Below are 15653 nucleotides of genomic sequence, written 5' to 3' on the forward strand. Positions count from 1 at the left end.
AAACATACTAAAATGTTACAGTGGTATATCCCAAAGTATGTTCCAGGGGATCCTGTGTTACCTGTAAACAGAATGTGTAGTCAGAGAAATTGGGGTAAGGGGGACACTTTCAACAAATAGGTTTCTGGTTGGGCGCAGTGGCTCACGCCTGTAATCCCAGCACTTTGGGAGGCCAAGGCAGGCGGATCACCTGAGGTCGGGAGTTTGAAACCCGCCTGACCAACATGGAGAAACCCCGTCTTTACTAAAAATACAATAATAATTAGCTGGGCGTGGTGGTGTATGCCTGTAATTCCAGCCACTTGGGAGACTGAGGCAGGAGAATGGCTTGAACCCGGGAAGCAGAGGTTGCAGTGAGCCGATATCGCACCATTGAACTCCAGCCTGGGCAACAAGAGCAAAACTCCATCTCAAAAACAAAAACAAACAAACAAAAAAGGTTTCTTCATTGTAGAACTTCTCGAAGTCTTAATAAGCTAATGTGCAAATGTGCATTATTTTGACTTTGCAAGAAACAAGGTGACCATTTTCTAAGTGTATGTAATGGTAAAACTTCTTATTTTTTTTCTTTTTCTTGTGGCAAGGACTATCCTAGTCCTCTGAAGATCACAGTCTGAAATATTAGAGTTTCATCGTGTTTATTATTTGGTTATTACACATTTCAGAAAATAATTACTCCTTAAAAATTTCTAACTCACTTCATTGACACCTTCAATATTCTTCAATTTTTAAAATCAGAGATTACTTTCCCCATGACTTTTGATCAAACTGAGTATTTCCCAAACTTAAAAAAAAAAAAAATCCCTAGAAAAATTACTTTCTGACCTAGCTATGGACACAAACCCATTACCAAAAGGGGTTATGAAATAACTTGATTGTTAAGAATGTGGTAGAGAATTTCCATTGTTTATTCATCTGGTTAGATAGTAAAAACAAAAGATAAAAATAAAAAGAATTTTCCTTGTTGGGTAGGCTTAGGCAATCAGTGAATAAAGAAATATAGCTCAGGAAGCCTCTTACACCCTTTCCAGATGCACCATTCCGTGATTTAAAACACCCAACGCAATGCACCTATATAATTTCAAGATAAAGTTGTTATATCAAGCATCATTGATACCTCACTTACCTGAAATAAACATTTCCTAAAATAAATATGCTTGGGCTTTTTTTTTTTTCTTAAAATAGTGAAACCATCCCAGAATGCCTAGGAATATTATAGACGTGGTAACCAAATGCCACCCATATCTCCAGAGTCCCATCCCTGAGGTTTCCTCAAGGCCCTTCATTGAATGCTCAACATAAGGTTTGGGAATTGCCAGATAAGAGAAAGAGGAAGTTGTCCAGCCTGCCCTTTCCCTCAGTAATCTCTATAGTTGGAAGAGCTGCATGTTGGGAAAGACAATTTAGAAGCAAAAGATCTCATAGTCCATTTCTCTCAGGACAAGAACCTCTTCTAGTCTTGAGAATACCATACTCAAGAAAGAACAGATACACCAAATTTGACAAAACAGGATATTCTCAGTGTTATATTTTGTTACAATAAATCCTTATGTTAAAAGTTTGAGAATGCAGGTTAAAATATAAACACTAACACATTACAGTACTTGGTAGGCCACATGATTAATGGGTCAAATCAAAGATAATATTTTCAATTGACATGCCATAGAGATTATCATCCCACACACCGTATCCTATGACGCTAAGGTCTATGGAGGAAATGGGAATTAGAAGTCAAAAGAGACGTGTTTTCACGCCCTTTGGTAGTCTGGCCACAAATCAAGATTCATTGACAAAGACTCAAAACTGAACCTCCCGGATACGGACTTTTGTTATTAACTAAACATTGGGTTTTTCACTTTTGTTGGGCATTTGGCCTTCAACTGACGACTGAATGCTGAGATCCTGGGCTTACAGCCCGCATACATATTGAAGGCTACAAATAAAAAGAACTCTGCGGGGCAGGCAGCAGGTGCACTAACAGTACAGGCCAAAGACACAACCACCCACCGACACTTATAGGCTTACATAAGAATGCACAGTGGCCACAGTACTTATATGACTGAAGATTTTTTCATATTGGTTTGTGCTGCATTAGCTCAACAGTATAGTCCTAATATTTTAAAATGTTAATATTCCCAATCAAGAAAGCATAATCTACTTGTGTTAAAAAGAAATAAGTATATTAAAAGAAATCTGAGTTAAAAGTTTTATTCATTCAACATCTCACATTACAAATATTTAAAAATTATATGCATACTGGTATAAATAGTCATTTGCAAACTATTTAATAACATTAATTTTCCACTAGCACTTCAACAAATGAATTCTTTTAAAAAAGGAACTGTGTTATATAACTTAAGAGTAGAACATACAAAAATAGGAACTTAACGTGAAAATGACTTTAATAAAAAATGAATTACCCTTATTTAAAATGCTATAATAAATACTACAACCTCCCCATACACAGTAAAAACTATATGGAAATTCAGCCAAGTAGTACAATTAACTGACATACTTAAATAACTTTTCCTTCTGATAATATGAGCAATACACTGGAAAAAAAAATTAGGGATTAGTAAAAACTAGACAACCACTTGCTAAAAGTTTCACTTCCAAAAAATATAACAAAAATCTGATGAAAATTATAAAAACTAATTATACTTTAAATTTTAAAAATATAAAAAATAAAACAGTTGAATACAATATTGTCCCGATTCTTACAATGCTATCAATCACAGTAGCTTTAAAATAATAAAATAAAGCAAATGACCAAAACCTCTTTTATTCCATTTTTAAAAATAATCTCAAATTTACATTAGTAGAAAGATTGATTTCTGATTCTTTTCTTTAGAAACACCAGCAAGAAAGAGGATTACTCTTAACAGTAGAAAATGACATTTTTAAATGTCTGCAATTAAAAACAAAGAATTACACTGCAAAGATCTTTCAAAAGTTTGAAATAAGTATTGCACATAACTTGAAGTTAACTTGCCACAATTCATCACATTCAAGTTTTAAATCACCTTTTAACAGAAGATTCAACTCTTCAAAACAAAAGGGGTGAATTATCAAGTCTTTCCAACAGCACTCTCATAAAATGCTAAATTCATTCACTGCAAGTTTTATTTTGCATTCTGCAGAGGTCTGTGTATGGAGAAGTATATATATTATACCAAAGCGCGGGGACCAGAGGGGAAAGGAGAGGGTTCCTTTACATAGAAAATAATCAGAAACACTTTATTTTACATTGCAAAAATAACCATGTAATTACTCTGTAACTACATTGTAAGTACATGGCTGGTGCCATGCTAGTGCGCTAGAACTACATGCTTGGTGAACTGAAGTGATGCCCTAAAATCTGTAAACTAATTACATGTTAATTATGTTTGAGTTACATGGTAACTCCCAACTACAATCCCATGTAATCTGAAGAACATGTAATCAATAAAGTTCAGAGTAATAGATAATCATTGTTTATGCCCTGTAAATTGAAGTGTAACCAAATAATCTGTAAACACGCTTGTCACACAATCACAAGTAAATATTAGTAGAATAACAATTTCTTACATTAATCATGCATACTAACATTACAGACCTGTCCCAAGGCAGGCTATTTTTTTTTTCCTTATATATAATTTAAAAGAGCAGACATCTCTGAATCAAACACTTAACATCAATTTATTAATATTAAAAATGGCTAAACATTCACCAAAAATGTCTGCGTTTTATGAATAATTTTAAAAACTTAGTAAGAAGCTGTAGACAATTTTGTTATTTTAAATTTCTACCCTATGCTTATGCATTTAGTTTTTTTTTTTTTTTAAGGAACTACAGTGTTATCTGTCATTTTCATGCGAATTTTTTTTCAGTAATTTGTGACTTTACATAGACTATTTCTTAAATTATAGGTACACCAATAGCTGGTGCTGGGGAAGGATGTTTAAGCAACATGCTTTCTCTTCTCTGCAGACTCTAAAATAGCATTGCCAGTGCACGACATTCATAATTTAAAATGTATGCAGAGCACTGAAATGTATAAAAAGCAGAATATAAGAAAATAAAATTTATTAAAATTATTTATATTAAAAAATGAAGTATATGAAGATCTCTCAGTAATAAAAGTACAAAAAGCTACTCTTTGCAATATGAAAAATTGAGGTATTGCATAAAGAGATATCCCGTCAGTGAAAAGTGTGCCTAAAAATGTTCACTGTTGGAAAAACAAGATATACAAAAGTAGTGCATAACAAATATACATTATGTGCATGACAAAATAAGTTAGCTACAAAAACACTGTACCGAAATTCAGCAGGTCATGTACAAAGGGAAAAATTATTATTCAAAGCTAGTTCTCAAACAGTGTTATTTCTTGTTAACTCATCACACCTGTTTACTGAGTAGGAACAGCACGATAGCACACCCCAAGCCACCTACAAGCATTTAAAAGAGTAAAAAGAGGCAAATGAACATTCCAATTAGAATCATGTAGTTCAGGAGAAAAGAAAAAAAAGTCCCTGACCAGCTACACAAGAGCACCCTCCATTCGCATGACTGCTTTCAATATTTGCAGGGAATTCTTTAAAAGCAGCTCCCTTTCTATGTTTGAATATTAGACAGCAAATGCCTCCATTTTGACCTTTGGAACTTAACAGGTATAGTTCATTAAAGCCTGTATTAAAAATAAAGGGCTGCTTTTCCTAAAGATCGTCCATAGGGGTCATAAGCCAGGTGGTTCCACAGCAGTGCTGGGGCAAGTCTTTGGTTTTGAAGGATCCAAGATGGTACTGTTAGGTAGCACAACTAGCAAGATTGCCATTCGATCATTTTATTTCATGTTTTGCCCACTGATAATAATCCTTTTAATGATGGATAGGGCATTTAATAAGAGAATGTCAATTAAAATAAAAGTTACTTCCATGACTAGGGCTTCAAGAGACTATTTTAAATTTACCCCTGAAGCATACTGTTCAACACATAACGCCTTTCAAAGCTAGAATTTTACTTATAATAAAGCATGCATTACTTGATGAAGTTGGCACTTCAAACACTGACTATGTCCCATGCTAAATTCTGAAACTGTATTGTTATTTTAGTTTATAGGAAGAGTAAGATAAACATACGTACCTTTGCACAGATTTACACAGTTACTTAGTTCAACAGTGCAAAACACTTTGCAACTACTTTTTTTAAACTTTTTTTTTTTTCATTTTCTATGTTACAACTAAATTACAGGATACCCAAAGTAACTTTAAATCTAAAAGTAAGCCAATCAGCAGCCAAATTATATATTGGTTTTGTCTTCCAGTTTTGGCTACAAGTGTACTGTAACACAAAATCAAAAATTATATCCTTGAGGTATCTCTAGATCTGTTGTTTTTTAACGTCAAAATGGAGAGCAAAGGCTGACACCTGATGAGTGTTAGTAAATTAGGATATAGAGTTTATATATAAACATCAAAAATAAAATTTATACATTTGTTCTTCAGGAGAGGAAATGCTAGGTTTCCCACCAGTTGTCATTAATTCTAGCTTTGGTAGGTTTCCTGGGGCTTTGACCAGATAAGTAAATTAAATAAATAAGTGCACTCCCCTCAGTAGTAAATTTACCCAATTTTTACATTCTGAATTTTAAAAATTGTTTAAGAGAAAATAAACCTAGCTCTGCCTACTTTACTTTTTTTGTTGTTGTTGTTTTTTATTTTTTCTGATGTGGTGGTAATTTTTTGAGGGATAATGAAATTATGTTCAGCCTCAAAACCCTGAAAATTAATTATAATGCTGCTCAATCTTGCTTATGCATTTGTTTGCTCTAACATGCTCTTTCCATTAAAAATTGTTAACTTCCTCTATTGCTGTTAAAAAAATTAAAAAGGGATGGAAAAAAGAGAGAGACAAAAAAGATGAAAAAAAAAAAAAAAAGAAAGAAAAAAAAAGAAAGAAAAAGGCAAAAGCACTTCCCTGGGGGAAAAACTGTCAGATAGACCGATAGTGTTATTGTTGCATGGTTATTTTAATAAAAGTATTCTTATATGTTATATTATTAACAATAATTTAATTAAAAACCCAAAATACTCTATTGTTTCATTTCTCTTTTAATATTTCTCTCTCTCCTCTAAGAAAATGTTGCAGGAAGTTTGGATCCTCTTGGTCTCCAGCAAAACAAGAGAATAAAACTTCCATGCAATCCGATGGCAATACGAAAAAGGAGTTCATATTGTTTGCAGTGACACAAGAATCTACAAAACACCTATATTATAGGTCATTCTTTTCATTATACTATAGTTAAGTTACAGACTGCTACAAAAGGACATGCCAGCGTGAAGAGGTTGAGGAAGGGGTCAGAATTAACAGAAGAGTGCACTTATTCTGAGGCCTGAAAATGAGCACTGTAGTTATCCTTTAGTTCCAGCGGAATGAAATATGCCGAGGGCGGTCACCTCCTTCCTTCACCAGGGGCTTGTGGAATTCCCTGCCAGCGCGAGAATGGATAGCAGCCCAGCAATATTCACAGTAATACTGCAGACAGGTAACATTAGCACAGAAAAATGGAGCAAATTTTCCCCCACAACGGGCCCCCTGACATTCATCACACAGCTGATCATCCAAGACATATGGCTTAACTTCCACCTGCAATCAAAAATAGGAGTTTACATTTTTCAGTGACGAGACCAGCAATGCTTACCACACATGTACATTTCCACCCACTATTTGAATGAGTCTGTTAGAAGGTGCCCAAAGAGGAAGGACCAATTATCCATTTACTGAAATATGGATAGTTCATCTTTTAAGAACCTAGTAAGGCTTTTATTATCTATCATTTTATATTTTTTTCTTATTAAATAAACATCCTTCAAAGGAAAAAGGATTTCAGCAGACTTCATGAAGTGAAGCCAACTGTTGGGACTAGAACGTTATGAGATTAAACCCACAGGAGATTTTTCATAGACACAAACCCTCATTTTAATTAGTGGATCTGGATTTTTGTCATATGTGGAATCATAATTTAAACAAAATCAACTAAGAGGATCCAAGTTCCACACAATTGCACTTCAATATTCAAGTTGGTGGGAAGACGCCTGACTACTGCGTCACAAGATTCTGAGCTGTCGTAAAGCCTGGCTCGTGGTTTCTATTTATAGTGTACACATGTTGGGTTATAATCACAAACCTGGAACTCTGTTAAAAAAAAAAAAAAAAGATGCAGCCATAGGATTCAGTCTAAAACCCTGCTTTGTTCTTTCTCAGTAAGAATATGGTTCACCTGAGTCTAAAAGTCAGAGGTCAATTTCTAAAACTGGGCCTGTTCCAGCGTTCTGTCGGCCAACCTGTCATGTGAACCTTTCAAGCATTAACAGTCACCTGGTTATTAATTCATCAGCTAGGAAAGAGCTGGTTATTTTTAGTCTGGAGAGATTCATGGCTGAAACTCCCTTACAGCAGGCTGTCACCACCACTGGTGGCATCCAGCTCTGACAAGGAATCCCGACCAAGATTAGCCATGAACAAAAGGAGAAGAACATGCAGTGAGTCATGAGTGTGCCTCTGTGCTCCGGCCTGGGTGACAGAGTGAGACCCTGCCTCTAAAAAAATATTTTTAACTAAAAAAATAAAAGTACAAAAGAAGAAGAGTGCCATGAAGTCCAGGAAGAGCAGGCGTAAGGACAGCACTGGGCTTCTGGCCTCCAGGCTGCTCCATAATGTCTACAGAGTGACAAGAACCCTGGGCAAAGGATTTCATTGCAGAGGAACACATTTTCAGTCTGAATTTCTAATGACCACCCCCACAGCTCTGAAACTTATGTTGGAATGAGGCAGTGAGATGTAGGTAATTTTAGTGTGCATAAAAAACCAAGTAGGCCGGGAGTGGTGGGTGGCTCATACCTATAATCCCAGCACTTTGGGAAACTGAGGCAGGCAGATCCATTGAGGTCAGGAGTTCGAAACCAGCCTGACCAACATGGTGAAACCCTGTCTCTACTAAAAATACAAAAATTTGGTGGGCATGGTGGTGTGTGCCTGTAATCCCATCTACTTGGAAGGCTAAGACACGAGAATCACTTGAACCTGGAAGGCAGAGGTTGGAGTGAGTCGAGATTGTACCACTCCACTCCAGCCTGGGTGACGGAGAGAGACTCCATCTCAAAAAACAAACAAACAAACAAAGTTGGTATGTTAACATACTAACCTTGTCCCTGCCCGATGCTTATAATAGAATAGCTACTTTTCTCTTTAATATATTCACAGTTTGTAGGATGACCACCACTATCTTAATTTTTTTTACTGCCAATGAAGTAGACTATACATGACATGAAACATAAAAAGCAGAAACCACTACTGACTTGATCATTTTTACATCTTGAATTGAGAACAACACGATCAAATCAATCTATTTTAGCACAATGTCTCAGAGTGTTGGATATCAAAGTCAGCGCGCATGAAAGTGCCATGAAATAAAAAGGAGACACCAAAATATAAAGCAATATATTGCTTCCCTCATCAATAAAGGTTTTCTATGAAAAAAAATTGCCAGCTGGACCAAACATTGTGCCCAGTAATGTAGCTGATTACACATTCTGGTCTAAATTCCTATCTCACTACAAACTAAGTTTGCAAACTGGTGTTCAGTCCACAGGCCACACTTTGAGTAGTAAGGGCAAGTGATATAGTTCTATCTTCTAGGAAATAAACTCATGAGGACAGGAACTTCTTGCCCTAAGCACTAAAACATTTGTTGAATGCATGAAACACCAAGCTAAGAAATAAATCAGTGAGAGATGGCGGCTGTGGAAAAAGAAAAAAAAAAAAAAAGAGAGAAATCTGCAATTCATTGAGAAATAGGGGCTTGTTGAGGTCTTCGCTATGTCCCAGGATTAAAAAACAAACAAAAAAAGGGCAGGAAACCTCAAGGGCATTCCTGTTTGTATACCTGATATAACACAGTACAAAGGATTCCCTAAATATTTATTGAATGAATGACAAACTAAGTGAATGAATGGATGCATGGACGGAGACTGAATGGAAGCTACAGTTTAGAGAAGATTAAATTAACTCAGGTAAATTATAGTGTTCTGATTAGGCTACTCAAAAAACTAAAAGATAAAAGAAATTCATAGGAAATTATTTCATGTATTATAGAGCATAACTAACTCTATAGGCAAAATTGTCAGCTGTCACTTTACTGTCATAAAATTCTCTCATTCTAATATTGGTAATCACACATTTAGAGGACCATTTCTAGAATTTCCCAAAATGTAGTATAAGGCTTACCCGTTTATCTATCTCTCCATGCTGCAGCTGAACAAAGCGGGCACTGATAGCAGCTATGTAACTCTGTTGATTAGAGAACGCAACTCTCCCAGCTCCTTTTGGGTATTTTAGCTCAGGGTCAGTATCAATCCCAGCGTAGCACACACCTCCATATAGCCGATCCATTATCATCGCAAGCTCCACTAATTAAGAAAGGAGCAAAGAGGATATTTAAAATTAGGAAAATTCATCTGGCTCACCAACTGTTTCATCAAAAGCAATTCATCTGTACTCTCAGCTCACATCATTATAATAATTATTAAAATGAAACATTACTACAACCAGTCATCCATTGTGCTAAGCCTTAATCTTTTAATTGTGGGCAAGGGGTTGCTAGGTGTTTTCTAGTATGTTCTCTTTATTATTCTCACAACTCTATGAAGTAGGCAGTAATTTCCCGAGGAAATTGAGGCACTGAGGGGCGATCCATCTGTCCAAGGTCACAGGTCATTAAGTGATAGTACTCCCATGTTTGCCTGCTCTATGCCATGTTGCTGCCATAGATTTACCAGTTAATAATGGATTGATTAATGTAGTAATTACTTGAACACGAGAAAACTAACTGGTAGATTCTTTGGGGGCCCTCCTGGCTTATTTCCATCAAAACCCTTTCCCCCACAATCGGTTCACCAATTTTTCATTTAAAAAAACCTTGAAGTAATGACTGCATTTTCTTCTTTATGAAGTGTTAAAATCGTGCAGCTACATTCCTGTTCATGTTATGTTTCTTTTAATCTCATTTATGCTATTAAACCTCAAATTACTTGAAGTTAGGAATTTAATTTGTTCTGTAAGTACTACTCTAAAAATACGATGCATTGCTGAGAAGTCTATTATATCCCAGAGCTCAGTCAGTGGCTGCTGAGCAAATGAGGATGTGGGAAACAAATACTGACAATCTCAATACAGAGTCTATTCTTCAAGGGCTTTTTTTCTTTTCAGACAATGATGAGAGTAATAATTAGCATTATGCAGCACTAGACTAAGTACTTTGCACTGGTCGTCTCATTCAACCCTCAAAATAACACTAGGAAACACTTTTCCTAGTGTTATTTCATCCTGGGGATGAAAAGTGTTTCATCCCTACTTGACAGATGGGGAAACTGGGAATTAGAAAAGTCATGGAATTTGTCCAAGGTCACTTAACTATTAGAGCACGTGAATTCAAACCCAGATAGTTTGATTCTAGAACTCTCACTTTTGGATGTTAACTCAAATTCCTAGGAAAAATTTCTCCTGAAGATCTTTATATTTCTGTGCTATGGGATAGAGAGTTTGTTGTCTGTTTCATCATACCAGCTCGTAATGGCCGAGGAACACCACCAACAAATATAGTTTTTCGTGGGTCAAGTGGCTGTGAACCATCCATCACAAAGTCACTGTCGCTGAGATTCCAAGGCCGAATCTGGACCTAGGGAATGTGCAAACCAAAACGTCTCATTCTCAATACAGACAATTCATGGGCAAAAAAGTTAAAAATTATTACAAATTATTTTATTTTTAAAAGCAATAATCCTATCATTACAAGTCAATAAAGCTGGGAAACTAGAAGATTTAAAAATCGTATATCCCAATCCATCATTTTATTTTTAGGAATAAACTAAACCAAGGTGGAAAGTTCAATTTGATTCTCTATTATAAGCCAAATTACTTAACATGTCCATAATTATTTGTAAGTTAAATCACTGTTTTTTAGCTTATTTGGGCCTTTAGTCTGTCCAGTGCCCCAGTATTTACATAATTTAAATTTTTAGCATGGTATCCAATGCCAATCAATATACAATGCTAAGTAAACTCGAATTGTGTGTCCAATCAGTGTATGTCCAGGAAACGCAAACTACTCCTGATACTATCAAATCTGATGCATTATTTCAAAATGGTTTTGAAAGTAAAAATACTGATGATATTTGCAATATATTTTTTTATATGACAAATACTTCAGTGTATCCATTAGATTGGTCAATCAAGAATCATGTACCTCATTTAAAACTGTTCACATTTTCTAACTATCACAAATGCCCACGCCAACGGCTATGGGTTGACAGCCGTGTATACCCAAATACACACACCAATAGAGTCCTAGGTCAAAGGTCCCAAATTCACATACGGATGGGGATTGGCAGGGAACATAAACAAGTCAAGCAGCAAGAGTCCAGACCACAGGAACTCTTAGAAAGTTTCTGACCTAGACAACCACAAGACATCAAGAGAAGCTCCACAAATGTTATTTGCTTAAGCTGGGCCCACTGACAACTCCTTTCTGCACTATATCCCATCATTCATTGGGTGCTGGCTGAGTGATAATAATCTGCTGCTTTGCCAGATTCATCAAAACATGCCAGTTGCTCCTCTTCCTAAAGGCTAAATTTTACGATAAACTTTTCCAAAAAGAAAAAACAGTATGCTATGCAATGTATCTGTACACATATATACACGATTCACTCTACTTTGGAGAGTACCATATATACAGTTAAGGACAATATTGGGTAAAATCTTTATCAAAGTGAGGAAAAAGCTAGAAAGACACACATATAGTATTTGTGATTTGAGTTCTGTTATTCAGAGGCAATTCAGCTATTTTATTAAATGCATTATCAAGTAAAGTCTTCATTTTATTTTATTTTTTATTTTTTTGAGAAAGAGTCTCACTCTTCACCCAGGCTGGAGTTGCAGCGGTGTGATCTCTGCTCACTGCAATCTCTGCCTCCTGAGTTCAGGTGATTGTTGTGCCTCAGCCTCCCAAGTAGGTGGGACTACAGGAAAAATTAGCCTGGCTAATTTTTGTATTTTCAGTAGAGACTGCATTTCACCATGTTGGCCAGGCTGGTCTCGAACTCCTGACCTCATGTGATCCACCTGCTTCGGCCTCCCAAAGTGCTGGGGTAACAGGTGTGAGCCACCACGCCCAGCCGTGAAGTCTTTTAAAAATAAAGATTTACCAATTATATTTCAACTAACCAAAAATTAAATGTCAAATTGATATGTGCAAATATATAGAATGTCAATGTTAAGAATTTCACAACAAGACTTTACTTAGTCTGCTTACAAACGTGTCAATTAAGTACTCGAAACACATCAAGTTGTCTATGGGTTTTTCACACAGAATAGATGAATGAAGGCAAAAACAAGAAGCTATTTTATGCTAAACTGTACTTACTGGCTTATCCTTGATGGTGGGACTTGATACACAAAGGTAGAGTTTTCCATCTTCTTCAATGCATGCATCAATGAGAGCCTGCACAGAGCTTTCATCTTGAAAAAGCAGAAATGCATAGCCTGAAAAAAAGGGGGAAAGAAGGCTTATATGTTTTCCTATTTTTTGGTAATTCTTCAGGGGAAAGGAATCATGCACTAAAACTAAAGAAAGGAAAAGGGAATAGGAAAAAAAATTAAAACAATATTTATACCAAAAGTCTGATAACATCAACATACAGTTCCTTTTGATAGTATCTTGAAACATCTTTTAGAGTAAAATTAAATTTGAATTAAAAGAATATTAGGTTGAAATTTTAAAGAGCATTTGGGAAAATGCAAGTTTAACAATGAAACATTTCACAGTGAAGGTGAACATTTATGAAAAGGCTACACATTAAACAATGTAAGAATAAATTACATAAGTATAATGAATCTTGAGAATTACCTTTAGGAGGAAAATACGATTTGCTCTCGGCTTTATGAGGCCAATCCACAATCAAAGGGCCAAAGCGACGAAAACTAGCTGTGATCTCATCTAATAACAAAGCAAAACAGTAGATTTAAATGTTTTTATGATCATTTTTTGAAAGTTTTTTTTTAAGTTTCATATCTACTATTTACAAGAACAGTAAAAAGAACTCCTTTATCCCCCCATCTAAATTCTCCAACTGTTAATAATTTGCACATCTGCCTTCACCCTCTTTCTTCTCTCTTCCTCTTTCTCCCTCTATCTGTACATATAAATCAATCTTGCCATCCAGCCAGCATCTTTTTCTGAAATGGTGCCCTGTAATCCCAAACATAACTACTGGTATCTGTTCAAAGCAAGGCCACTCCCTTATATAACGATTTTGATATCACACTATTAGTGATTCACAGACTTCATTTAAATTTCAAAATCCTTTCTGATCCACACTGCTATCCAGAACATAGGTCGTACTTAATTATCATATCCTCAGAGCATCAGTCTTTTTCCGATTTGAAACAGCTCCATGTGCCTTCTTGTCTTTCATAGTCATTCTATAGAATGACTGCTATGGTCTAAACATTTATGTTCCCTCAAAATTCGTAAGCTGAAACCTGTTCCCCAGTGTGAGGGTATTTGGAGCTGGGGTCTTTGGTAGGTGATTAGGTCACGGGGGTGGAATCTTTCAGTGGGGTTAGTGCCCCTATAAAAGAGGCTCCGGAGAGACCCTTCACTCCTTCTGCCATGTGAGGGTACAATGAGAAGATTATTCTCTATTAGGAAGCAGGCCCTCAGCAGACAATGAATTTGCTGGCGCCTTGATCTTGGAATTCCCAGCCTCCAGAACGGTGACAAATAAAAATTTCAGTTTATAAGCCACTAAGTCTATGGTATTTTTTTATAGCAACCTGAACAGATTTAAGATAGTGACCCTCAACCTGGGTCTGTGCTCTGCCTCCTATGACCAGAATCATGCTATGTATTCCAAACTGGAATATCACCCTAATGGTGCAATGCCATCCTGTCCTACCATGTGCATGTTAATCTTTTTTCCCCCCAAGATAAGGGCTCACTATGTTGCCCAAGCTGGTCTTGAACTTAAGTGATCCTGCCGCCTCAACTTCCCAAGTAGCTGGGACTACAGGTGCATACCATCACACCTGGAGGGCATGTTAATCTTGATCGCCTGGTTTCTCTACACAAGGAAACCTTTTCTCCTTTTGTACTCAATTAGTGTTTTACAAGAGTATATTGTGTTGCTCACCAATATCCTGTTCCTTCATGAGCCTTGGTATCCATTGAAGACTCATGCCTATATTAACTACCACAATAATGGTTGCCAAATAATGATTATCTGTTTCCATCATTCCTTCTACATGTATTAGTTAGTATTGTGCAGTAGGGAAGAGTTTTCCATCTGTCCCATTGATTTATTCATTTATTGATATCAGTTTGGGTCTATCTTATTCAATGGGTTGTGATCCAATTCACTCATTTATTTTGATGCTCAATTTGTCCCAAAAATTGTCCCTGATTTGGCTCTAATTGTAAAACTGTCAGGGACAATTTGTCCCCGCTTGTCCCATAGGCGTGGGAGGCTCCTATGTCCTTCGTACTTCTTGCCACCATTCTTAAGCACTTTCATGCTTTCTGGCCTAAGAAGATACTCCAGGCTCATATTATTCTTTCCCTGTCCCAGCCCAAGAATCAGTCTTTTTTTTTCAAGATGTATTGATCATCTTAGTGGCAAAAGATATTTAGAAACTAAGATACAGGTGCTCTATATGCTCACTGCTAGTGAGTATTCATTATTTCTAAGTCTTCACAATGAATGAAGCTAGGAAATAAATACACACACAAACACGCATATATAACTATTTCCGTATCTGTGTATGTACTTACAAAAACTAATGAGTTCATACTGATCTTTTCAATATGACTCCAACATCTCACGGCTTTTCCGAGCCTTCCACCTTTCTATTTTTATATTCTCTTTTTGCAGGGAGAAACTTCGCTCCCAATACCCGTAAAGACATTTACTAATTTGCTCAATGTAACCAATCTTTCCCTACCTTGCTAGCCTCCTCTACCTTCTACCTTTGTGCCTTGGGTCTTCTCGCCCTTATTTCTTGGATACTATACGTGCTGCTGCTCAGTCCTCTGAGCAAGCCTCCTCCACATACATGTATACACATCCCTCCTCTTGAGACCTCTTCCCTGTCACCAATCCACTTCCTTGACAGCAATAGCTCAGCCTTAGAGGAAGGGAGAGGAAAAAGGGATGAATGGGAAAAAATGATAGACAAGGAAGGCCTGATCATATTTTGCTGTTAATTTAGATGATACAAATTATGCTACATGATACATTTGGACACTAAAGAGATTATGGAAAGATACATTTCAAAGAGACTTCTAGAAAGAGTAGGTAAGCATGTGTAGATAAGACATGATAATAGGGCAGGGTAAAGGAACAGAAAAGAAAGATGAGGAGTATGTCTAAATTCCAGTCTGATAGAGCTGTTTTCATTTTCCCCAGACTATGAAACAGTCTAATCTGCTCTGCTACGATATCTGTTTCTACGGTAAGTTTAGTTTGTGTGAGTCTAGTAAACAGGGAACAATGTTGGTATAACATGGAAGTTGTACTGGTTCATAAATGATTTTTCCTAGGCAAGGTGAGCTAGCA

General features: G+C 36.4%; 1 protein-coding gene across 4 annotated transcripts in view; it reads right to left on the reverse strand.

The window, feature by feature from the left end:
- Positions 1-2192: 2192 nt before the first annotated feature.
- CPEB4 (cytoplasmic polyadenylation element binding protein 4) overlaps positions 2193-15653 on the reverse strand; it is a 71470-nt gene continuing 58009 nt past the window's right edge. For all 4 annotated transcript variants that reach the window (XM_008015326.3, XM_008015325.3, XM_008015324.3 and 1 more), the window contains 5 exons: positions 12947-13036; positions 12464-12582; positions 10603-10717; positions 9268-9449; positions 2193-6627 (listed from right to left, as the gene is read on the reverse strand). In XM_008015326.3, the coding sequence (XP_008013517.1) occupies positions 6400-6627; positions 9268-9449; positions 10603-10717; positions 12464-12582; positions 12947-13036 (734 nt within the window). In that variant the 3' untranslated portion in view covers positions 2193-6399. The remainder of the gene's footprint in view (positions 6628-9267; positions 9450-10602; positions 10718-12463; positions 12583-12946; positions 13037-15653) is intronic.

Source organism: Chlorocebus sabaeus, chromosome 23, assembly GCF_047675955.1.
Source record: "Chlorocebus sabaeus isolate Y175 chromosome 23, mChlSab1.0.hap1, whole genome shotgun sequence".
NCBI lineage: Eukaryota > Metazoa > Chordata > Mammalia > Primates > Cercopithecidae > Chlorocebus > Chlorocebus sabaeus.